Raw genomic sequence first — 26,298 nt, 5'->3', positions numbered from 1 at the left:
AAGAAGTCAGGAAGCCTAAACTGTTGGGTCTGTGGTAGATTTCCCTTCTGCATAGCTGAGCAGTCAGAGTCCCGAGAACCTGGAGACTCTGCAGGCAGGAAGCCTTCTGACCAGACGGACTGCCAGCTCTCTGTTCCCAACTCTTGCTTTTGAGTGCTGACCAAGAGAGTTGGAAGAATCAGTGACTATAGAGTGAACCACTGATTTGTGAATATTCTGCATTTATCTCAATTTCAGGTTTATTGAAATATAATATAAAATGACTGATAAGTAACTACAAACTCTTCTGTAAATATTCAACTCACTTAGTGTTTCTCTGTGCTTTTGCCTTTTTTTTTTTTTTTTGTAGATAATTATTTTTTATTGAAGGGTGGTTGACACACAGTATTACATTAGTTTCAGGTGTACAATACAGTGATTCAACATTTATATACATGATAATTCTAGGTACTAGCTATCGCCATACCAAGTTGTTACAATATTTTGACTATATTCCTTATGCTATACATTACATCCCGGTTACTTATTTATTTTACAATTGGAAGTGTGTACTTTTTTTTTTTTTTCTTTTTTGTGAGGGCATCTCTCATATTTATTGATCAAATGGTTGTTAACAACAATAAAATTCTGTATAGGGGAGTCAATGCTCAATGCACAATCATTAATCCACCCCAAGCCTCATTTTCGTCAGTCTCCAATCTTCTGAGGCATAACGAACAAGTTCTTACATGGAGAACAAATTCTTACATAGTGAATAAGTTACATGGTGAACAGTACAAGGGCAGTCATCACAGAAACTTTCGGTTTTGCTCATGCATTATGAACTATAAACACTCAGTTCAAATACGAATATTCATTTGATTTTTATACTTGATTTATATGTGGATACCACATTTCTCTCTTTATTATTATTGTTTTTAATAAAATGCTGAAGTGGTAGGTAGATACAAGATAAAGGTAGAAAACATAGTTTAGTGTTGTAAGAGAGCAAATGTAGATGATCAGGTGTGTGTCTGTAGACTATGTGTTAATCCAAGCTAGACAAGGGCAATAAAACATCCACGTATGCAGAAGATTTCTCTCAGAACAGGGGGGGTGAGGTTCTAAGCCTCACCTCTGTTGATCCCCGATTTCTCACCTGATTGCCCCCCTGCGACTGTGCCTGTCTTAGGTTGTTCCTCCCTTGAGGAATCTTACCCGTCTCTGGCTAACCAGTCATCTTCCGGGGCCATACAGGGAAATGTAGAGTTGGTAAGTGAGAGAGAAGCCTTATTGTTTGAAAAGGTTAGCTTTTTACTTCTTTGCATATTTATGCCCTGTGGCTTCTATGCCCAGCATTTATCTTGAGGTATCTTTACCACTTGGAAGAATTATGATACTCGGTGAATTCGATATAGGCATGAATTCTATTTAAGGGTTGTAATTAGGAAGGAAGAAGAAAAGCTATAGAAGTAGCAGGCGGCAGAAAACATGGGAAGATTGATTATTTCTTTGACATATCTTGTAGAGTAACTTCAGCATGTATAGGTTTTAAACTACTAATTAAATTGTGCACACACATTAACATAATAGGAGTACAGTTACATAACCAAAGCATACCTGTAATTACCAGCCATCTCCAGTGAAACCAAGAAAACCAGTTAGGCACCTTAGGTATTTGTGAAAACTTATCTATGATATGGTGGATATTGTCCAACTGAACTTGAACAGTCTGAGAGAAATCAGACAAATTAAAACAACCCATTTCTGGGGACTGTTCACATCCCATATGTTCTTTTAACAGTAAATAGTCTGTAGTTGTAAGATTTTGGAGCACTACAATTTGCACTTCTCCTATTTCTTGGTTGAGTTCCAACAGTATAGATCCAGTCAAATTTGTTGTTTTACTGTATGCACAGGCCAGCTTAGGTATCTCCTTCTTCATTCCCATGGCAAGTCCAGGAACTGGTGGGATGAGTGCATCTACACCTGTAGCAGTGCGTGGATCTTTGTCGGGGTTTTTTGATGATCATCATCTGGCATGAGTCTTCCAGAGAGTGCTGATGTTGGAAGTTCTTTTTCATATTATATCTTAGTTTATTTTTGGGGTAGCCAAATTAGGCTTTGATCCTCTGTATAAACACAAACATACCCTTTGCCTACACTTTTATATGCCCTTTATACCCTTGTGTAGAACTCATTGGAGGTCACCACACAGGAACTGCTTATTTATTTATTTTTATCATTAATCTACACTTACATGATGAATATTATGTTTACTAGGCTCTCCCCTATACCAGGCCCCCCCTATAAACCCCTTTACAGTCACTGTCCATCAGCATTGTGCTTTTGCCTTTTAAAGCAATTTGTGAATATTCATAGGTCCGGAAATTAATGTTATACTTTTCCATGTAGCCATGTTAGCCTGAAATAGTTAAGACAAGTCCCTGCGACTCCAAAGACTAATTTGTACCATCACTGTACTCACACTTGCACTAAATCCCTTAACATGCTCTTTGAAAATAATGGCATTATAGTTGTAGAAGATGTTAAAAAAAAAAACAAACCTCTAAGTTTATTAGCTTGATAGAAGATAGTAGATGAACTATTTTTGTCTCTTTTCCACATAAGGTGGAAATGTTAGGACAGATTTAGCCCAAAGTTCTTACTTATCAGTTGACTACTCAAATCACCCTTAAAAAAAAATGTCATTTGATTATAGGAGAATAAAATACAAATTACAAATGCGCATTGCAAGAAGAAGCTAATAAAATGATACATTTATTTGTCTAGTATAGTTGATGCCATCTTTTATATTTTACCTTATGGTAGCCTTTTAGGTATAAATCAGTGTCATGGTTCAATGTGAAGTGTCTTTTTCCAGAGCCTTTGCAGCTCTCTGAAGCTTTATTTTTCCATATATGCTTCACAACTTAAAAAGTTATTGATAGCTGACTTTGTGCCCTGAAATTCTCATGTTTTAAAAAAATACATTAGGTGAAAATTTTCTCCTGAACAGATTGGTGTGACAAATGGAGCCTTTAATAGCAAATGATAATTACTCAGCCATACCAATCTGGTTAGCATTGTTTTGTAGGGAAACCTTTACAAATAGGTTAATGGCTCAAAAGCCAGGAGTCTTTACCGTTCATCTGAACACTGTGGCTGAGATGGTGTGTGTGGATGTGTGTCACTGCTGGGATCATTACTACGTTCAGAAAGTCACCTTTGACAGAAATATGTATGCAGTTAGTGATGTAATATACCTACAGAATTTAATAGTTCTTTTGCCTGTAATAACCATATCACAAAATCTTTGAACTGTAAATTGTAATCGATTTTTGTCAAACTTAATTGCCTTGCCACCCAGTTAACAAAATGAGTAATATAATGCAGAGTGGGAGAAACCGTGGTGCCCTTTTTAAGGGGGATATTCTAATCTCCTGTTGCCACATGGAAATTCAGGCTCAGAAATATTAGATGTATTCATTTTAAGAGAAGAAAGAAATCTTGTTTATGTAACATGAAATGTTCTCTTTAAATGTTGGGGATTGATAAAAACAAATTCTAATTTGTATAGGTAAAACAATGTATTTGTCAGCTGCATTTGAGGAGGACTGCCAGTTTCTATCCTCTGGTCTCTACATTTTCTAACTTTCTTAGGAGTACCTATTTCTCATTGAAGAAGAAAGAAAGCTCCCAGCAAGATTCAGGTTCATAAATTTGGTGCCTTAAATTCTAAACTGAGTTGACTCTTTTGTACTTTTTGAAGTAATATTATTTAAAAAGCATCTTTACTTTTGTGTCACATTCTGTATAGTGTGTATTTCTTTGTGTAGAGATTGCTTGAGATTCCAGACAGCAATTTTTGTATTACTGAATTTTATTAGTGTTCAATTTCCAAAGTTGTGTTTACCAAAGTTCTTTCCACAGCACTTATACATTCTAAAAGGTACCAAAACCAATTGTTGAGGCTGTGAGTAGATCCACTATCTACAAATAAAAGCTGATGGGAGTATTACAAGCCCTGTCTTGCTATAATAAACAGGTGTTTGATGAATGTGTTCAGTGCTCCGGTTGGATAACACTGACAAAATGGAAATGTGATAAAATAGAGTTGACCGACAAAATAGATTGCATTGAACTGATTTTTTTTTTCCTGATGATGTTTCAAACATGTTAAATGTGTACTTTTGCCCCTGTAATATTCTCAATATAAGCTAAATGCAGAATATGTATTTTTATTATTACAGACTATATATATGGTTGAGGGTAAAAGCAATAAACTAGCTTTTTAGGGACCTTATTCTTTTTTCATTTGTTCTCAGATGCACAATTAAATTGTTTATAAGAACTTAGAAATTTGCCTTTTGGAATATAACCTACTTTGAGAACTTCCTATACCATCTTTTTTATTCATTTGGATTAATATTGTATTTATATATTGTATATTTTGGCCTTATACATTTATTTTGTCTTTCAGTAGTGTTTTCTTCTTCTTGGCCTAGTATCTCAAAGCTCTCAAAGAATTTGTTCTTGCTGTCTCCTAAGTTGTAGAATCACGGTGCTGGATTTGCAAGTAGAGACCTAGTGAATCGCCTCACTTTACTAGTAGGAAACTGGTAAAGGCATAACAAGTGAGAGATGTTAGGATGGAATTCTCTCATTCTTACCTCAGATTCCCTTTTCACTAAACTGTGCTTGCTTTCTGCTGTTCTCAGCAATGCTAATGGTAACTGTTAAACTTGTACAATATTTACTATTTAAACTTGTATAGATATTTCTATGAAAATATTTTTCAAGAAACTAATTTTTAATTTGTATTTTACCGCTTCTTCCATTATATTTATTTTTGGGAAAGTAAGATTTCAGCTTATAAATAAATTGAATTTTATCATCTCAGGTAAAAACAGTGACAAAAGATTACAGGATATCCAGAAAATACAGAATTTCTACTGTTAAGTAGGAAGCATTCTTTCAATTTAGGTACTTCTGTGTAGTGTTAGAGTTACAGGATAAACACATTATTGAAAGATGTTCAAGAATGAAATGTGAGCAGTGATATGTGGGATGGTACTCCACATGTCAGAAGTATAGGTGTGAGCCCATGAGAAGGGAAGTGGCACAGGTGTCTAATGAATGGAGGTCTACTTTATATTTCCTCCTTGGTGTCGTATACCTTTTTAGGTACACATACAGTAATTACATAAAATGCTGTAAGTTTTCCTAATTTTCTAAAAGAATAAAGTTTTATGTTGTTAATGGAAAAATGATAAACTCACGTAAAGAAGATAACTATCTGAAATCCCATTACTTTTAAGTTGACTAAAATGCAGATTTTTTGTACCCATAATGCCATGTTCAAAAATATTGGCCCATAAAAATGTTATCTGGAATTTGTTAACTTGTTTATCTTATTTACTTTGTCATAACATTTTTGTTACATGTAGGACCAAATATTCTTCTACATGATTTTTTTAAATGGCTGCATTCCATTCCATTATATGATGTTCTGCAGTGTATTTAAACGATTCTTCGTTGCTGGGCATTTGAGTTTTTAATTTTTTAATTACTGTAAAACACATTGTTTAGCTGTTAGATACAGTTATACTCATTTGTAAAACTTTTTTTACAGGAACTTCCTAGAAGTAGAGTTGCCTGTAAAGGATTTAAAGACCCATCTTTTACTAAGTTGATGACATTGAACATTTCTCTATCTTCTGTACATGCTTTTCATTCTTAGACTAAGCATTTCCTTTCCTGCATACCAGCCATATATTATTCTCATCATATCCTCTGTAAATTCTTACCCAGTATTTTTTCCAGCCTTTAAAAAAAAAAAATCTTTTGAATTGTTTTATTAAATATTTTAAGTTTAGAGAAACCTATAATTTTGCTCTTAGGTTGATGACCAGTTGGGAAACACCAATTGGTTTTTTTTCACTGCGTATGAGGTGTACTTAGGTCATAATATTGACTAGTTTTCATTGTTTCTTAAATTTTAATATGTTTGAAAATGGTAGGCTTCTAATAGAATGTGCATATCTTCAGTTTATTTGGTGATCGTGTCCTTGTTACACATTTCAGGTTTTGTTTTTTTTTTTTCATTTTTATATGCCATTGTGTAACATAGCTACAAACTTAAAAAAAATTAATATATTAAAACAACCTTAGTATCACTATTCTAGATTCACATAGCTGTTGAAATTACTTATTGCTATTTTAAATCTGAATTTTCCAGAATGTATTTTATGTTCTACATCTCTTTTATAGTAACTCATGTATTTAGTGCTCTTAATTCAGTTTCCTTAATAGAGTCACTTTTACAGTACTATTCCTGAGGTCACTCAAAGGGTATTGCATACAAATTTATCATTATACAAAGTTGTTTTTGCAAAGTTCTGGAAACCCTTCAGAAAATTGCTTGAAATTAGGTTAAATCACTGGTAGGATTTAAAATGTAATTTCTAAATGAATTCTCTTTAAAGAGTTGTGAAAACATAGAAACTTTTTATACAATTATTAAATTCATTTGTCATAATTTTCCTTTATAATTTTCATATTCATTAACGTATATTGTTCCTTACCATTTACAGCTCAGAATTCTGCAAATGCAGATTTTGCAAACTTTGATGCATTTGGACAGTCTAGTGGTTCGAGTAATTTTGGAGGTTTCCCCACAGCAAGTCACTCTCCTTTTCAGCCCCAAACTACAGGTAGAGCTTCTCCAGCATATGCATAAATGTTTATTTTACTACACAAAATAAAACTCTTTAGATGTAGTTTTGAAAAATTAAACTTAAGTTCTGTAATTATCTGATTTTAAAACAGTTCTGTCTTACAAAGCTCTGGGGAAACCTGAAATCTTTATGTTTTCCTGTGTTCATTTGTTTTTCTGAACTCTGGTATATTGTCTAATTCACATCTGTTCTCCTTTTCCTGCACATGACTCTTTAAATTTCTCATGCACAGAGGCATTGAAGTACCAAAAATTTGTTAGGTTCACAGAACACATTGGCTCTGAATGACAAAGCTAATTGATTATTTCCATAGAACTAAAAATGTCAGTAATTTTCAGGGCAACAAGTTTGAGTAAATATTGTTAAGCATAGATTATTTAACAGTCGCTTTAAACAAACATGGAAAATAGTTTTCTGTGCAGGAATTGGTCTTCAAGCATTGAATACTCTCCCATAAACTATTGTTTAGAAACTCACTGAACCCTTGTTTGTATCTTGGCTGATTGCTTTTCTTTCAACTTTTAACTGTGTACTGTCATAGCCTTTTTTTTCACTTTTCATTTCTTTTTTTTTTTTTCATTAAATTTCATCATTTTCATAATTTCTGGCTGTCCAGCACTTAGAATGCTTTCATCTAGCTGCAGTTTTGGTGACTTTACTTCAGCTTTTCCTCCCCAGGCTACCAACAGTAAGTTCTGTTGTTAAGCAGGCATCTTTTACTAATTTGTATGTTTTGTGCTATATTTCATGGATTTTCAGTTCTAAATATTATCTTTTAATGATAATTCTTCATAAAGTCTCACTTTTTCTCCCTCTTCATTATTACTAAACTCCGCCTTAGAGAACACATTATGCGGTAAAAGGGTTAGTTGATTAAATAGCGTGAAATAAGTGTCTTCTATACAGATTTTGAAAGCTTAGTATGTACTTTGTTTACTAGCCTTGTGTAACAGATCATAATCATTTAAACACAAACATTACTTAGTTTGAATTGAAAACTGGAGTTTAATTCCTGAAAGAAATTTTATGAGTATATATTTTAAACTGATGGAAGTGTGTGTGTGTGTGTGTGTGTGTGTGTGTGTGTGTGTGTGTGTGTGTGTGTGTGTGTGTTTTAAAGGGGTGTATCTTTTTTGTTTTTAAAATAACTGTAAGTGTGCTTTGCTGTTACTTCAGTGTATAACTATATGTATATACTATTTTAATTCCTGAAACCAGTGTTTAGGCATAAAGAATCAGTATCAGAAGTGTAGCAGTGTAGCATCAAGGTTTTAGTCTTGGTGGTACTTTAGTGAAGTCTCTAGAATGTAGAACAGTCTTTTAAATCTTAGCAGGATATACAGTTGAGCCTTGAACAGCATGGGGATTAGAGGTACCCAACCAACCCTCAGCACAGTCGAAAATCTGCCTATAACTTTTGACTCCCCCAAAACTTAACTACTAATAGCCTACTGCTGACCAGAAGCCTTACTAATAACATAAACTGGATTAACACATATTTTCTGTTATATATATTACATGCTATAGTCTAACAATAAAGGAAGTTAGAGAAAAAAATGTTTTTATAAATTGTTGCAAATCTCCAAAAAATTCTGATGTATTTATTTAAAAAGAATTTGTGTATTGAGTGTACCTGCGTAGTTCAAACCCATGTTGTACTGTATGTCAGCTGTATACTAGCTGAGTTGTGCCCTATAAAGTCAGAAATTGCTGTAATATTTAAATTACTTAGATATTATGTACCATAATTTTTATTCCTTGAAGTATGTAATAGGGCATGATTTTACTAAGGACATCATGGTGTTGTATGTACCTTAAATTACCATATAGAATTAAATAATAGCTCTTCAAGTAAAATAAGTCTAAAGCTCAAAGACCACCTTTTAAGAAATTCTGAATCAAATTGTACATCTTAAAACAAGTCTCTACCCTGGGATTTGTTTCAACCAAGTCTTCATGGAGCTATAAAAGCTTGTAGTGTAAGATACTTTGTAAGCATTCAGCTATATTAAAGTTTTATAAGTAACTGAATTTCAAAGCAAGTAACATGAAGTTACTCCCCTGTGAATTATATTCTTCAATTCAGAGTAGATAATTACACATAGAAACTTGTTATCGTACATGTTGCCAGGGCCTTTGAAAATCTGGTTTTGCAAATTATAAAAAATCATGTGTAGATGACTAAAGTTGAATGCCATTTACCAGTTACTATTTTTAAGAATATAGGATTGCTTATAGAACACTTAATTTAGGAAGAAATTATCGTATATGTAATCTATCAAAGGATATTGGAGAAAACCTAGAAATTTCAAGTATTCTGTTTATTCTGTTACAGGTGGAAGTGCTGGATCAGTAAATGCTAATTTCGCTCATTTTGATAACTTCCCCAAATCCTCCAGTGCTGATTTTGGAACCTTCAGTACTTCCCAGAGTCACCAAACAGCATCAGCTGTTAGTAAAGTTTCAACAAACAAAGCTGGTCTACAGACTACAGACAAATATGCAGCACTTGCTAATTTAGACAATATCTTCAGTGCTGGGCAAGGTATCAGACTTTAAGCAAAACAAATACAAATTTGTGTATTAAACAGTCCCTTTAAATTTGGTTGTATTTATTAAAATCTGAGGATGTTAATGTTTTTCTTGGTTGTATAGGAGTTTTGTCTATACTGAGTTTTCATGACTATTTGGTACATTTGGGATCTTGAAATAACTAAAAAACCGAAGGCTTAGAAATGAATTTGTAAACTTACAGTTAAAAGAAATAATTGACAATAATTTAGCTTGTCTTACAAAGCATGCTGTATGTCCTAAGGTCATAAAGAGCCAAGAAATGCTGTGAGTAGGGCTAATTGGAGGGTTATTTGTTAGTTTCTGTCCAATATATTCATATTGAACCATTTTCTACTAATACCTTGGTATTTATTTTTAAAAACCAAATCCACGATTTTTACAGTGTATTTTTATACCCAGTTTTGGTCTTAAGGCCAGTATTTTGATTCTCGAAAGGCATAGTGCAGTGGGGAACAGCAGGGACCTCCTTTCATACTGGGTTCTGTGTCCTGCTTTCAGAGCCTGCTTTCTTATCATGAAAATGTGGAGAGTAATAACATTGAACTCACAGAGTTTTAGTATATATGTTTTTGCATGTAAGGTGTTTAGAACACTGCCTGGCACATAGTAAGTGCTCTGTAAATGTTTCCTCTTATTACTACCTCTAATGTTTTCATGGGCAGCCCTGAGAAAATTATATTATTAGTAGGTTGTTCATGTCAGAATTCCGCATTTTATGAATTTATATGTTGACTTAAATGAGATGCACCTGACTTGGAAGATGTTAATGCAGCACTTTGAGAATTTCTTGTTCAGGAATGATCCAGACATGTTATTGGTACAGAGTCCTAGTTTTGTTACAGAAACAATATTCTGCCTTTGCTACAGTAGTATGTAGCACAGCTAATCTTGTCCACTAGATAAGAATCTATAATGCTGTCTGTTTATTTGCATAGTTCACACCATTTTTTAATTTACATGTGTTTCATGGCAGATGTGGTTAAGTTGAAACCATTGCCTTAAAATTTTGGCATAATTTGTTTTTGTTTGTTTGCAGGTGGTGATCAGGGGAGTGGCTTTGGAACCACAGGTAAAGCTCCTGTTGGTTCTGTGGTTTCAGTTCCCAGTCAGTCAAGTGCATCTTCAGACAAGTACGCAGCCCTGGCAGAACTAGACAGTGTTTTCAGCTCTGCAGCCACCTCTAGTAACGCGTACACTTCCACAGGCAGTGCCGGCAGGTACTTTGTCATAGGCAGTGCTTCTGCTTTGTGTTTCTCCTTTTAATCTTTTTTTCAACTCTGGATAATAGTGTTAAATAATGACTATTTTGGAGTATAATTAAAAAATTTTTGAATATTATTGTTTGAGGAAAATAATTTGCTAATTAACATATAATTCTTGAGTAATTGCCATCATTTTATGTCTTTAGTGAAAGGTTTTGTTACTTCCCTTGAACACTACACATCTCAAAATGGACAGTTATGTTCAGATTTAATTGTACTAAGCAGATAAGCCATTTAACAAATTATATATATTGTTTTCAGTCATGAAGACTAAACACTGCAAGTAACATGGTATAACCTTAGTATAAATAAATATTTTTAGAAATGTTTACACCAGAGCTCATGACCCAATTCTGTATCTCTTCAGTGTCATACTGGTATTTATGAATAGACATATCTGTCACTGTGTTCAAACATACCTGGTATAAAGGAATTCTTGGCAGCAGGAAGTCTAATACATTTTAACAACATTAGATCTTTAAAAACTCTTGTAGTTTTTGACGTTTTCATTTTAGTTAAGGAAAGTACAGATGGCTTACTGTACAATGTCTTACCCATCTCTTTGTTTTCCCTTGTCTCTTTTGTTATCTGAATAGTCTTTTATTTCCCTTTAGTCCACTTTCTACAGAGAGATGGTAGGATTCTAACACTATCTACTTGGGTTCTCCAGTAATATGAATTTTCTATATGCCAGATGGGAAAAATTGAATCCAGATAATAAAGTTCAGTGTATTTCTTTTGTTTTTCATTATTTTTTACATTAGACATAATAGTGGACTACAAACCAAGGTGGCCATAAAGTCTGGAAAATAGGTATATGTAAAAATGGTTTATTGATATTACATTATAGTACTTAAGTGGTCCATAGTACAGAATGTGGTCCATGGACTGTTTGGGGTATCTGAGACACTTTCAAGTGGCCTGTGAGGTTATAACTATATTCATAATAATACTGAGAGGTTTTTTGTGTTTTTAATAATTGACGTTTTTATTGATGTTGCAAAATAATGGCAGGTAAAACTTGCTATTACATTAGCATGAATGAAGGCCATTACATCCAGCTATACAAGTAGTCATCTAATAGTTACCATATTCTTACCACCACACGGTTTTTCTTAGGAATATTCTTTAGTTTCTCTTATGAATATTCTTTTTATTTTTTATTGAGATACAGTGACATACAACATTTTATTGATTTCAGGTATTATACAGCATCATGGTTTGATGTTTATATACACTGCAAAGCGATCACCATAGTCAGTCTAGTTACTATGTATCAACTTCCAAGTGTGTACTGCGGTCTTACTGACTATATAGTCGTTGCTGACTTATTTATTTTATTCTTATGTTTATTCTTTATGAAACAGTAAAATTTAATTTTATTAAATCTTGACCCTTAAATAAGTCTTCTTAATTTTCTGTGTACTGAAGTAAGGTATGCATCAAGTAGTTTTGCATCCTGAAGCATGGTGGTGGCTTGGGGAACATCAGCTTGTGTGGTTTTTTCAGTTATGGAAAGAATCCTATCCACTTGTTCTATAGAACACCATTTCCCCTTGAAAGTTTGATAGACTAATCATGGTTATTCAGATTTGGGTGTTAGCAGATAAGAAAAATAACGCACACTTAGTAAATTAGTTCCTTTTGATTTAGAAAATATAGTTACCATAAACATGTTACTTATGTTAGCAAATGGCTTTATTGTTATTTTTAAATGAATAAAATTTTTTAAAACTTCTGTTTTAATTTCTGTATAATATTGAGAAATGTAGCACACAAAAACAAAGGCTCTTTGGGGTTCTCAGTAATGTTTCAGAAGGTAAACAAGACCTGAAAACTGCTATGATACATGATATGTTCCATATTATCTGTTTCCTCATTTGATTTATATGTAGATAATCTTTTTTTTTTATAAACAGTGTGAACTCTAATATTTGTTTTCAGCAGTGTTTTTGGAACAGTGCCAGTGGGTGCTCCCACCCAGACACAGCCTGCTTCTTCAAATGTGCCTGCTCCATTTGGAGGTATATGTTTCTGGCATATATGTATCTGGGGTATATATATGTTTCTATAAAAAGCACAAATGCATATTGTGTAGCATTTTCTTAGAGGTGCTGGAAGACAATCAGAGTAATGATTTGTGATCAGAAAGCTTTATAAATGTATATCCTTATAAATATATGAACAAATATTTTTTAAGTAATTGAATAAAAATATATTAAGATTTTATAGTGTATTTTATAACTTTTAAAGCTACGCCTTCAACGAATCCATTCGTTGCTGCTGCTGGTCCTTCGGTGGCATCTTCTACAAATCCATTTCAGACCAATGCCAGAGGAGCAACAGGTAAGAAATAAATTCAGATTATAGAACCATAAGCTTTGGAAAAGGTATTGCAAAGACACCTTTTGAAGGACATCAGAAAATAAGGTTCTTCTTTGTTACTGAAGTGACTGGAAGTTTGGCCATAAAGATATATACTAGTTTATAAAATCCTGGAATTTAGTGTTTGAGAGGGACCCTAGTAGTTGTCTGGCGTCCACCATTCTGGTCAAAGCTTTCACTGCCAGGTGAGGAAGTCCAAGACTTCCTTTGAGCCACATAGCCCATTTATGACTCAGATGGACTTGAATACAGTAATTCTGATGTACTTGGTCATCTGGTTTCAGAATTACCTGTTATAACTCATTCAGTCTTTTTAGAGAAAATTTAAGAGAAGTTTTGTTTTCTTCCTCTACAAGGTTGCAAAGGAATGAGGGGCTTTGTTATGTAAGGTATTACTAATTGGGTCTTTTTCTAGGGCATATCTCTTTTAGGGTGTTAACATTTTCTAAGTTGTGGGAACCTGATTTAATTTGAGATGTTTTCTCTTCGAATATTTTGAATATTTTCTGTTTGGTACAATTTTTTTTCCCCTTATCCTCTTTATCCCTCCCCCTTTTTTCTTTTGGTTCATACTGCAAATCAGCCACATGTTTGTTAGATTGTACCTCTTTGAATTTTGTGTTATTACCCTGGACACCAGAGGTGTTTACCCGTACCTCAGAGTGTCAGCAAGTGTATGTGGTATGGCTCCACACCCATTAAGTCTAGAGTTTGTCAGCTTTGTTTTTGCATGTATGTCCCAATGACTTTGAATTAAAGCCTTAAACTCCAATTACAGTGTATGTTGGTGTGTAACCTGGAGTAAGGTGCTTCTAACATTACAATTAAATTTGCACCATTAAGAATTAGTAATTATTAGCAAATCTCTTTATCACTGTCAAGGTCAAGAATTGTGATATTAGGAGTTTGAATTATAACTTTCCTTTTCACATAGAAAGCCTTTAGTTATAATTTGTTGGTTTCTCACATATTTAATAAGTATTTTAATTTCACATACTTTAATTTTTAGGAAGTGGGTTTTAATTCAAGTATACTTAAGTAATGATTGTTTTAATTTCTGTTGTGTTTTGGACAAAAATGTTGTAATATTTATCGATTGTAATATATGTATTGCTTTCATTTTTTAACATTTTATTTAGAGTTGGTAGAATGAACTTGTATAATGTTTTGTGACACCTGGGGTTTTATATGTTTCTTTATGTAATCCCCTTAACTCACCAAGTAAGTGTTCTACTTACTCTCTGACAGCTGAGGGAACTGAGGCTCAAAAAAATTAAGTGACTGTTTTAAGTACAGCCAGACTTGTGTTCAAACCCTGATTTAGTATTTACTTGCTAGGTAATCCTAAGAAGGCTTTTTGTGTATATATATTTTTTAAGGAAATGGAGTAAAAATGACAGTATTTTCATTTGCTGACTCTTTAAAGTTATTTCCAAGATTCTTAATAGGTGTTCATAGCTATTATAACCCCATTTGATAACTGAAGGATAGAAACTCAAATTGTACTTTGACTGAGGTTGTGCTGATCTAACGTCCCTGTTATGTTGTCCTTTCTGTTGAATGAGAATATTCTCTGACTGGCAGGGTTGTTGTGAGAATTAGATGATACAAATCCCTGGACACAGTCTTGACTGTATTGTGTATACTTGGTAAAACTTGCCTGTTATTTTCCTTCTATGACCCTTAGTTAGTTCTGTTATTGGAGTTAAAGACTTTTTTTATTTAGAGTATGAAAGTCCTTTAAAATTAAGGTTCTACATAAGATACAAAATAACACAAAATGTACAATGTATGTCCAGTTGATATGAAGTAATTTTAGTATTAGCCCTAGCAAAATTTATTGAAAGGTGAATCTGTGTCCACAAATTTTCACTTCAAGATAAAATATTTGCCATTATAAGTCATTTTGATGTATGATGTTGATTGCCTTTGTTAGGGTTATTACGGAATTGACTAAATGAAAGTGTTAGCTACATATGTTTTAATTGAAGCTGAAATTTAAACAAATACACTATGACACAAATGTACACTTTGACAAATACACTACACTTAGACAAAAACTTCCAATATTTTAAAACCTCAAAATTAATATTTGTCTTTCAGAAATGTTTTTTTGTTGAGGTAGCTTTTGAAAGGTATTACATAATAGTTTTATGTGAAATTAAAAGTTTTACTGATATAGTTCATTCTTAAAATACACATTTTAGTTTTCTTTCTGCATTTACAAAGTTTTGGGACTTTTAACTTTTTTTTTACCGTGTTACATAGAAACTTCATTAAGACATTAGCCAATATGACTTAAGATCTTTTTTAGCTTAGGATTCTGTAATAGTCAGCATTCTTTTTTCAGAGCCCATGAGTCTTTAATTATTAGAGTTAATATAATTTTCAATTATTAGGAAATTATTTTATAACTCAACATCTCTCCTACTCCTCTAAAACAACACTGTTTCACTGGTTCCACTCATTCCACCTGTAGGAGTACAGCCAAGAAATGAAAGTACATATCCACACAAGAACTTGTACACAAATGATCATAGCAGCACTGTTCATAATAGCCCCAATGGAAACAACCCATATGTCCACAGCTGACGAATAGGTGAACCAAACGTGGTGAGCCATGCAGTGGGTTTTCACAGTAAGAAGTAATGAGGTGCTGATAGATGCTGCAACATGGACGAACCTTGGGAACATTAGAGTGAGTAAGGGAAGCTAGTCACAAAATACCATGTAACATAGGATCCCATTCATCTGATAAATCTGGAATAGGCAAATCTGTAGTAGAGGCAAAAAGTAAATGGGGCAAAATGGAGAGTTATAGCTGGTAAGTATGGAATTTCTCTTAAGGGGATGAAAATGTTCTGAAATTAGACTGTGATGATGGTTGTACAACCCTGTGAATATATTAAAAAGCATTGAATTCTGTACTTTAAGTGGAGAAATTGTGCGATAAGTTCATTATATCTAGAAAAGCAGTTTTTAAAGGTCTAAAAAATCTTATAGAAGCTCAGGACTAGAGCTTACTTAGGAGGGAATCATTGTTGCCGACTGAGGTACAGTGATGAATACTGGTGAGCAGTCACTGTTGACTGAAGTCATTTTTTTACCAAAGCATATTTTGTAGGACATGTATCCTGAGATGTTATTAGTACTCTACAGAAAAGGGTTCTGTATCCAAATACATATGGGAAATGTTGGTATAAACCAAATTAAACCATTATTATTAACGCAGGACTTCACAGAGCCTTCAGTGTGCTCTAAGACAGGAGATAAATGAAGTGACCAAACTTGTTCATCACAAAATCCTTCCCCCTCAGTTAACCTTTTGTTGAATTCAGAACACAGTATTTAACATTATGTATTTTTAACTTAGCAAGAAAAATACATTCATTGAATATTTATAGCATTTCTTAAATTCAGCACTTGATAAATTTAATCTATACAGCAGCCTTGTAAAGTAGGTGCTGCATCCCTAGCCCTCCAGCCTCTATCTGCAGATAAGAAAACTGAGGCTTATAGAAGTTAGGTAATTCCCTGTAGTTAGAAAATGACAGAATAAAGGCTCAGAACTACTTCAGTCTCTCAGTCACTCCATTGCCCTAAATTTAATTGGTTAAGTATGCTAATTTAAAACTGTGTTGGCATATAATTCAGAAATGGCCCCACTCTGAGGTGGTTAAAATAAAGAGGTTCTAGTACTTAACAACCTACATTTGTTTTCTGTTAATTACATTTATTTTTATGTAACCTCTCTGACCTCAGTCATACCAGGTGAGTAAGATTTGCACAGTATTCACTTTTCTCTCTTTCAGCCATTATATTTTAAACTGAGAGTTCTGTTCACCTTTCTTATAAACTGCATTGAATAATCCACCCCCCTTGTAATATTTAATTAGTTCTTTTGAGTTATCTTTATGTATTTCTTGTTAGTATACAGAGTTGTAAATAAAACAGTCAAGCATTATTCAGGTGCTCTCTCCAAGGTTTGGCTTCTTAAATGCTAAAGGTAGATGCTGTATCATTTTAGATGATCCTATGAATAGCATTTTTGGGTGTAGCTCATGAGACCTACAAACAATTTTTATGGATATAGTTGTATCTTCACATGTAAAAAATACTCATGTTTGTTTAAAAATAGATTTCATAAATGTTTCTTCATTTTATATTTCGTCTTCTGTTATTTATTAATGCCCTCAAAGTGTAAATATTACAGTGTCATAAATATAGGTGGAATAAAAAGACTGAATGTGTTATTATGTATTCTTACGCTATCCACTTTGTAGCAGTACATTGTAATTTTAGAACTTTTAAATGAAACAAATTTACTTTTATTTTGACAATAGTTCTTCATGAGTTAATTGACATTGGTTTCTTTATGGCTTTCCGTAAGGCCTTTCTGGAGCAATGCATTCTCAAGTGTTTCCTCACGCTCATTTTGGTAGGTGGCCACAACTGGTACCTAGATTTGTGTGGCAATTTGTCTACCCGCTTGTGGAAGCTTCTGCTAGTGTTCTCGATCCCTGCATGTGGAATTAAGTTTTTTCCATGTTTTGAAATGGAGTGGGCATGGATGTGTGGCATCGGGATTGTATTTAAAGTTACATGAAAATCTTTTGTGGTCATTTATGTTTTAATGCTGAAAAGCTTCGTTGCTTACCTCCATGGTCACATTAGAGTGTTAATAGCTTTTTCAGTTATTTTTCTTGAGTTTGAATTCATAGTACTTTGACATACGTTTTCAGTATACCAAACCATTTTGCCACATTCCATGGAGTTTGGTTTTGCTTAACTGTATCCAAGTTTTGCTTTTTAGTGCTTTCTTAAAAAGTGGTTTGTCGGTTATGTCAGTGCATTGTTGTCTGGTATGAAACCCTCCCGTTTCCCTTGCAGTGTGCTTACTCTTCTCTAATTCACTTGCTTCCTGGTGGCTTATTTTCCCTTTTTCCTCATCAATAATAGAAAAGTAATTTAAAAAATTTGACATTCTAATTAGGTTCATTGAAGAAAATTGCATTTGTTGTAAGCATTAGGATTAGTTTGGACAACATCTATACATGATTTTTAATTTTTAAAAAATAAGTAATTGTGAGATTTTTAGTATTGGTTTCTGTGTATTAAATCAATGATTAAATTGGTGAATATTTTTTTAAATCAGGAAACTTGGTGAATTATCATGCTTTTGATAACATCACACTAAAAATGTTTCAGTATGTAATTACTACTGTTCTGTTTTAAAAGCAGCATTATTAGCTCTTATTTCCTAGAACATGTAGTTGGAAGGTTCTGTTTTGAATCTGCACTAGCAATAAGTAAGATAACCGTCCTACTGTGTTTCTGTAATACGAATCAGTACATAAGTGATTTGTAAGTCGGAAAATAATAGCAGCATATCACATATGTAGTGGTAGTTCACACAGAGTTCCCCACTGTGAATGCTGTATTCAACCAATAATAGTAACTAGACATAGCTAGCTGTAGAGGTGCAACACTGAAAACAGTGCTCATTTACCCTACATTCCTTGTCTATTCTAAGAATGCTTATTTCCCTTCCTTTGTAGACTTCATGGATTTTGCCCTAATTTCTGTAACTCAGCAGTCCTAATCTTCCTTATACCCTTTATCTTCATTTATCTTCCAAAAAAGAAATGGGAGCCCATATATGTCTTTGGAAATTTATTTATTAGGAGCATGTCCTTCTAATTGTGTTAGTGTTTTTTTTAGGACCCTCCCCCTTTTTTATGGCTCTGATTACAAGTATGCATAGGTTTTGAATGGCCTGCCTGTAACCCTGTTTCTCCTAAAATTCTTGTTATTTTTAGTGAGCCATTTTGAAATGGTTTAAAAAGTTTTTTCCCGGAGTGCACATATTAATATTATAGCAGACAATTCGGTAGATAAAATTAAATTATGGGCTGCTTTACTGTGTATAGCAAAACAAAAATAAAAAAGTATATTAGTGTATATATGGAAATTGTATGATGATAGGCTTTAAAAAGTAGACTGCTATTATGACTTGAAATTTAAATAATTACTTTGAGAAGCTTTTCTGTGATTTCAAATGATAGCTTTGTTAGTTTCATTCTGGTCATTGGGTTTGAGGAGAATAAAATTTTATAGATTATGTTAAACTGTACAGTGCTAAAACTTACTACTAACATTGTTGGTGTTTTGGAATTTAAAATGCCTTTAGTGTACATCTAAGTATTTTTTAAGGTAGATTATGTCTATTCTGTAAGGCTGAGTGTGAGAAACAAAGCTTGCCTTTTGTGTAAGTGACCAGCCCTCCTTCCTTCCTGTCAGCGGCCACCTTTGGCACTGCCTCCATGAGCATGCCCGCGGGCTTCGGCACTCCTGCCCCCTACAGTCTCCCCACCAGCTTCAGCGGCAGCTTCCAGCAGCCTGCCTTCCCCGCCCAAGCCGCTTTCCCTCAGCAGACAGCTTTTTCTCCACAGCCCAATGGTAAGGTCTAACATTTGACTCGCTCTAAATTGACATCAGGCACCCTTTATATATCAAAAAGACTTGTCTAAAGAATGCTATAACATGGTCTATTGAATGTTTACTACTCAAATATAGAGGTGATTTGGGCCTCAGAAAATTGAGTTACTTAGTAAATTTTTGTGACCAGATCACAGTTTTGGGAAGAAATCTGAGATTCTCTAAAGAGTACCTCTTCCTTCTCAGAATCTCCAGTGTCTTTCTTAATAATTTATTTTATTTTCTGAAATGCCTCTTGATTTTAAAAGGAAACTTTACAGACCTTGAGCATTTTTGTTTTCTATCAGAAAATTGTGTGCCATTTTGTGTAAGTTTGCTTTTCTTTCTTTTTTTTTTTTTTTTAGTGACAGACTAATTTTCTAAATAGGTAGCTATATTGTCGTTAGAGTCTGTCTCTTGTTTTCAGGAAGATTCACTAGAGACCAGTTTTTTTTAATATACCCATTTTGCTACTTGGCTAAAGTTTGAAAGTCCATACATAGCTTTGAAAATAATTCTTGAATTACAGTTACATATTTTCTTATTTAAAACCAGTGGTTCGATAAAAATGTGGAAATGAGGTCTATGACAGAGTCATAATGACAAACTGTCTTCTGAGGAATACTGTGATGTTCACATAGTAACCATGTGTTGTCCTCATATCCTCTCTTAGGTAGTCACAAGCTCATCTATTGATTAAATCCTTTGAATGTAAGCAATTTACATAGCTGAGACAAATTGGAATTAACCATTTCTCGAGGGCTGTCTAAAAGCTCTTCTAAGACATGTCACACAGGAAATTTGTCTCTAGTATTCAAACGAACGTGAGACCTGTCAACTTCACATTGGTATTTTATTATTGCTCTGGTATGAATTTCTCTGAAACTCATGAGGTTTTATAAGCATCAGATAATCTTTCAAAGGTGAGTTATAATTGGTGGCTCTGTTTTCACAAGGTGCAGGTTTTGCAGCATTTGGACAAACAAAGCCAGTGGTCACCCCTTTTGGTCAAGTTGCAGCTGCTGGAGTGTCTAGTAATCCTTTTATGGTGAGATGAAATTTTAAGTATAAATTGTTGCATGTTACTTTAAAGTGAGGAAAAACAGGATGTGACTCTTCTAGATCCTGTTTGGTTTTCTGCTGATAGGACATCCTAAAATTATACAAACTGAGGCAGCCAGTATACACGATCCGTTATGGACTTAAAGAAAAAAACAACTGCAAATCAAAGCATTGACAGTGAATAAGCTATTTTATAACATGAAACGTGTCTACTTTAACACTTTATATGGCTTAAGACCTAGTGAACAGTAGGAAAAGGACTTGGAGTCAGATTTGGTTTGAGTCATAAATACATTGTTTTTTTTGGGGTCAGGTGCTTTCTTTTAATCTGTTATGAGAATTATATGAAAAAAAATGGATATATAAAAGGCCCAACATGGTACCTGGCATCAAATAGTTTTATTATAATATGTAGTAACAATAATGCATAAATACTATTTCCAGTAATTGTGAAATAATTCCTAATCTAAATAATGTTTAATTAAATAATATTTAATTGAAGTTTAATATTTTCCTATTTTCCACACACAACCACTCTTATTTGTCTATTTTCTCTCATGTTTTCCCATAGACTGGTGCACCGACAGGACAATTTCCAACAGGAAGCTCATCAACCAACCCTTTCTTATAGCCTTATATAGACACTTTACTAGATTGAACTTTTGCGTGGTCACATTACATCTCTCCGCCTCTTGCACTCTTGTCTTGTTTCACTGATCTTAGCTTTAAACACAAGAGAAGTCTTTAAAAAGCCTGCATTGTGTATTAAATACCAGGTAATATGTGCAAAACAGAGGGCTCCAGTAACAACTGTTAACCTGTGAATTGGCAGGAAAAGTTAGCGGTATCATGTATATTAAAAATTGGCTAATATTAAGTTATTGCAGATACCACATTCATTATGCTGCAGTACTGTACATATTTTTCTTAGAAATTAGCTATTTGTGAATATCAGTATTTGTAACTTTAACACATTGTTATGTGAGAAATGTTACTGGGGAAATAGATCAGCCACTTTTAAGGTGCTGTCATGTTTCTTGGAATGAATGACCTAAAATCATTTTAACCATTGCTACTGGAAAGTTACAAAGTCAAAATTGGAAGGTTTTATTCAGTCTTGAATTTTTCCTTTCTAAAGAGCTCTGCCATTTATACATACCCAAATTCTTTAAAAATGTAGAGGGATACCTGTCTACATAATAAAGCTCATCATGTTTTGCTACAGTTTGCAGGTGAAAAAAATAAATATTAGAAAATATGCTATTGTTTTTGTGTTCTTGCTGCAATGCCTTTACCAAAGTGGCCTTAAGTATGAGTAGTGAATTGAGAACATCTTGAATTCTTAAATTACAATTTCAGAAGACTTCTAGTGACTAACTTTTATGTCTAAAAGAGAAAATTTTATAAAAAGGCCATGTAGAAAATTCATGAAAACTACTATGACTGCTGTAATTCAGGAATATGTCAGTGGTAAAGCATTTAAATATAGCTTGTCAGATTCACCATAATCCTTCTAATTTCTCTGCAACTTATTAATTTTGTGAAAATGTGTATATATAAAGAATTTGCATGTATGTGTATTCACAAATTTTTTTTAAGTATCTTGAATTCTCAGACTGCAGAAGGCCTATTTTAACTATGATTTAAAAAAAAATACTGTCTTTGAATGTACTGGAAGCAGACATGCAGTAACTGTGACATAATTGCACCTCAGTTTTTTTTTTTCCTTTGGATGAACTGGTATTATTAATAGGACATTTATTTATGTTCATTTCTGGGGGAAAGAAACTGGAACCCAGTGTTACCTTAAAGTTATAGAATACTTTGTTTAAAAAGGCAACAATTCTAATGTGTAGTTATATCTTTTTGTTAATATGCAAGTGAACTTGTTTAAATATTTATATGTAGTGATGCCTCATTCATCCAGACATAATCTGGTAGTCTCATCAAAAGAGAACACAACTGGGAAACTTGGTATAATACTTTTTTGAAAAATGCCTTTAAGCAACCCACGTAAGTCACAAAGTCTATATGTTAGAGCTCATGCATATGTTTTTATGTGAAATTCTGATTATTTGGTTTTCTAGCCCATAGCACATTAACAGTTCAGAAGTGATGGCTTGAAAGGAAGGCAATAGAAAAAGCTATGAAGAGCATACATGGTTGAAGACCCTTTAATGTAGGGACAGCCATCCTAGCCTAGCAGACAGCACTGTATCATACCATCTTCTGATAATTGGCTATTACTGTGACTCTGTGTCATCCAGAAAAGGTAAAATTACATATACAAATATGTAATACATGTTTGAAAACTTTAATCTTACTTGATGAAGATAAATGATATAAAAATGATTTTTAAATGTTTTTGAAAGCTTTGGCATTAAATGAGATGAACGTCAGTTTCCTCAAATGTTTTACTCATGTTGAGTTCCTTTTCTGGTGGTGACTAAGAGTTATCCTACTATATTAAAGTCTGTGTCATATTTTAGACTTGTTAAACGTTGCTGTCCATTGCATATTTAGCTGAATGTGTGCTTTATCTTAACTGTTTTGATAAGCAAGAAGACTGGGAAATCTCTGCTTCTTGTCTGAGCAGTATGCCTCTTAGGCTTAAATGAATGCTGCAAAGGTTCAGGTGTGTATTGGTGTATACTTGAAATCTCTACATATATAGGGTCTCCCTCCAACCTTTTTTTTTTTTTGGAGGGAATACTTAATAAATGTCTTTGAATTCCAATGTTTTAGATTATATTTGGTCCCAGCCAATTCATATGTACAAAATTATGCTATATAATTGTAGGCCGTTACCCAATAACCTGCCAGGCTATCTGTCTAAGAAGTAAGCAGATTAAACAGTTGTTATTAAAATAATTTTAAAGAGTTTTTTTTTTTCCTGGGTGAATCTTGAAGTTTGTAATTAAATGGAAACTCTTACTGATTTTAAATGAGTGCTTATAAAAATCAAAATGCTTGGTTTAAGAATTGACCCAGCTTTAATGTGGATTTAAGTCAACTTCTGTTAGACTTTGATATTTAGATTTGGTTCTGGTTTTATATAGATCATCATAATTGTGTTGAGTACTGAAGAGGAGAAATTCCTCAAAGGTGACAAGGCTGAAGACCTTCAAGTTTCCTGGCTTACTGGTGAATCAGATCTCTCCTATCTTTGCTCAGGAAAGAAAATTTTCTTTTCTTTTAGGGTGGCAGACTTTGTTGATGCATTTAAAGGCATATTCTGTTTTCACTTTGTTGAAAACAGAGATTAGAAAATCACTTTGTTCCTTAAAGTAATTCCTTCTGTAAATTTGAAGAAGTGTATCAGTCTTTACCTGTGAGTTGCCCTGCTCTCATCATGCACCTTCTGTAGTACAGTTTCTGTAAACGTATGAAGTGGAGAGTGGCCAGCTGGCTGCTTTCGTATCACAGTGCTGACAGTTCTGAAACATTTTGGTCTCAACACTGTAACTCTTAAATTATTGAAGATCCCCCAAGAGCTCTTGTTTATCTAGCTTATTCTATCACAATTTACTGTATTAGAAATTAATACTGAGACATCTATAAAAAAGATTTATTCACTTAAATATAAAAGCAACAAATCCATTTTACATGTTAATGTAAATATTTTAGATGAAAAATAATTGTTTTCAGAAAAACAGTGAGAATATTGCTTTAGATTTTGCACATCTCTTTAACACCTAGCTTAGTAGAAACAGTTGGATTCTCATACTACTTTTGCATTGTGATTTCTCTCTATATCATGTGGCATGCTGGCACTGCAAAACTCCACTGTGCACTTGTGACATCACAAGTGAAACAGACATATAATATCTTAGTATTATGAAAATAGTTTTGGCCTTGGGTTTTGGAGCTCCAACTACTCTTTGAGAACCTCTATAGTACACTTTAAATGTGTGTGTTTCTGGAAGAACTGTAGTTGTAGGGCAAATATCTTCTTCCTGAATTTGTGTGTTTGTTTGCTTGGTGGAACAAATTGGAATTCCAGCTGAAATTGCACTTGAGACATTTTTAATTGTTTTCTGAATTTTCTTCTATTTTTTTTTTTTTAAGTATTTCAATAATGAGATTGTGAATATCTCCTTTTTAAGCGGATATTACAAGTTCTGGTTCATGGTTATTGCTGTTTATGTTGGAATCATTTACTGTTCTGACCACTTTGAAGTTGTGTAATTGTTTTGGGGGAATATCAAATATCTATTTAAATTTTTTTTTAAACTCCTTGCTAAACAAAAGTTCAAACTGAAGAATAGTTTATCTCTCATTTAGTTATTAAATATTTTTAGCTTTATATATATGTGTGTGTATATACACACATACATAATATACATACATATATAATTTTTTTTAATGGAAAGTGGATCCTCCAACAAAAATCATTACCCTCCAGGAAGTCAGCTTAGTATGATTAAAAGAATGTGTTTACTTGGTTTTTTCCCCTGGTGGCTTTCTATACTTTGTCCATTTTTAAAGAAAGCATTTGTGGTTGCTTCTCACATGAAATTCTTTGAAGACATAGTGACTTTTTAAAAAGGTAGATATGAAAAGTAGTCTCTGCAGACTCTGGCTTTGTTGCTGTTTGGCATACTCTGAAACATGCCTTCTTGGGACAGTGCCCCATTCCCGCCCCTGGGCGGGCCCTGTCCATTGTCCACGTGTGTGTGCTCCTGTGCCGAGCTCACGCTCAGAATGACTCACCTCATCTTTGGCTTCCACTTGCAGTCTCAGACTTAAATTGGAAAGTTAATCTCTAGGGGACAATTATGAACATACCTTTTTAAAAAAAATAATGACCTCAAAGCAGTGTGGTGGTATTAGGGAGTGTAGTATATATATTAAGCCCTTTAAATCTATCAGAAACTTACTAGATGCTTTTCATGTATTATCTCAAATAATCTTTATGAAGTAGACTCATACTTTAAGGATGAAAGAAGCCATAGAGTGGTTAAGCTAATAACAGAGCTTTTGCTGGGAATAAACGTTTTAGTATGGATTAAATGCTGTCACATATTTGTATAAGTAGATGTTACTTAGTTTTTTTTAAAGCTTTTGAAATTCTAAGAGAGTTACTTTCTATATCCTGTAAACTGAATAAACTTAGTCATTTGGGCTCCATTCATAATATGATGAAATCAGTACAGTTTATTTATTAGGGTTTTATTTAAGCTTACAGATAAATTAGTGGGGTCCTTTTTGGAGCATATTTTAAACTAAAGAGACATCCAAAGTATCACAGTGATTCTTTGTGAAACATCCCAACTTTATTAATGTAGTTTGTGCCCTAGATAATTTAAAAACTTGCTTTTTAAAGGATGCTTTTATTAACATTCATATTAAATTAGCCTATTGTATTGAATTCATCCTCACTAAATTTTTCTTGAATATTTAAAACGTCATTAATTAAAATTTTTATGTAGCATATTTGAACATATGACTATATGACCAGATGTAATGCTGTGTTGTTGTACTGGTGAATGATTAACAACTTTCTTTCTTATGAAAAAGTGCCTGTTTTAGTGATTATTGATATTGTGGTAGAAATACTGTGACCATGGCTGATTTCATTTGCCAACCTGATGTCATTAAACTTTGACTTGGAAAGAGATGCACACCAGTGGCTCTCCCAAACCCTTACAAGCCAGGACCTGCATGACACTGAGTTCTGCAGTCCTTCATTAAACTTACTGGTTATTGTATCCAATGTTTGAAGGGTCTTTTGCTTTATATTGTTAATTCAGCCAGCATTTGGACATCAGTTCATTTTTAGAAGTGGACTGGGCATTGAACTATTTAATTTGGAGAGA

At 33.4% G+C, this 26,298-nt stretch overlaps 1 protein-coding gene across 8 annotated transcripts in view; it reads left to right on the top strand.

The window, feature by feature from the left end:
- AGFG1 (ArfGAP with FG repeats 1) overlaps positions 1–22,967 on the top strand; it is a 72,806-nt gene extending 49,839 nt beyond the window's left edge. For 2 of the 8 annotated variants that reach the window (XM_036913171.2, XM_036913246.2), the window contains 9 exons: positions 6,576–6,695; positions 9,055–9,264; positions 10,330–10,510; positions 12,500–12,579; positions 12,809–12,901; positions 17,331–17,378; positions 19,241–19,399; positions 20,374–20,465; positions 21,051–22,967. In XM_036913171.2, the coding sequence (XP_036769066.1) occupies positions 6,576–6,695; positions 9,055–9,264; positions 10,330–10,510; positions 12,500–12,579; positions 12,809–12,901; positions 17,331–17,378; positions 19,241–19,399; positions 20,374–20,465; positions 21,051–21,110 (1,043 nt within the window). In that variant the 3' untranslated portion in view covers positions 21,111–22,967. The remainder of the gene's footprint in view (positions 1–6,575; positions 6,696–9,054; positions 9,265–10,329; positions 10,511–12,499; positions 12,580–12,808; positions 12,902–17,330; positions 17,379–19,240; positions 19,400–20,373; positions 20,466–21,050) is intronic. The other 6 variants (XM_036913180.2, XM_036913190.2, XM_036913227.2 and 3 more) reach the window with 6 other exon arrangements.
- Positions 22,968–26,298: the final 3,331 nt, after the last annotated feature.

The sequence above is a fragment of the Manis pentadactyla genome, chromosome 6, assembly GCF_030020395.1.
Source record: "Manis pentadactyla isolate mManPen7 chromosome 6, mManPen7.hap1, whole genome shotgun sequence".
NCBI lineage: Eukaryota > Metazoa > Chordata > Mammalia > Pholidota > Manidae > Manis > Manis pentadactyla.
This window is presented reverse-complemented; position numbering and strand designations above follow the sequence as displayed.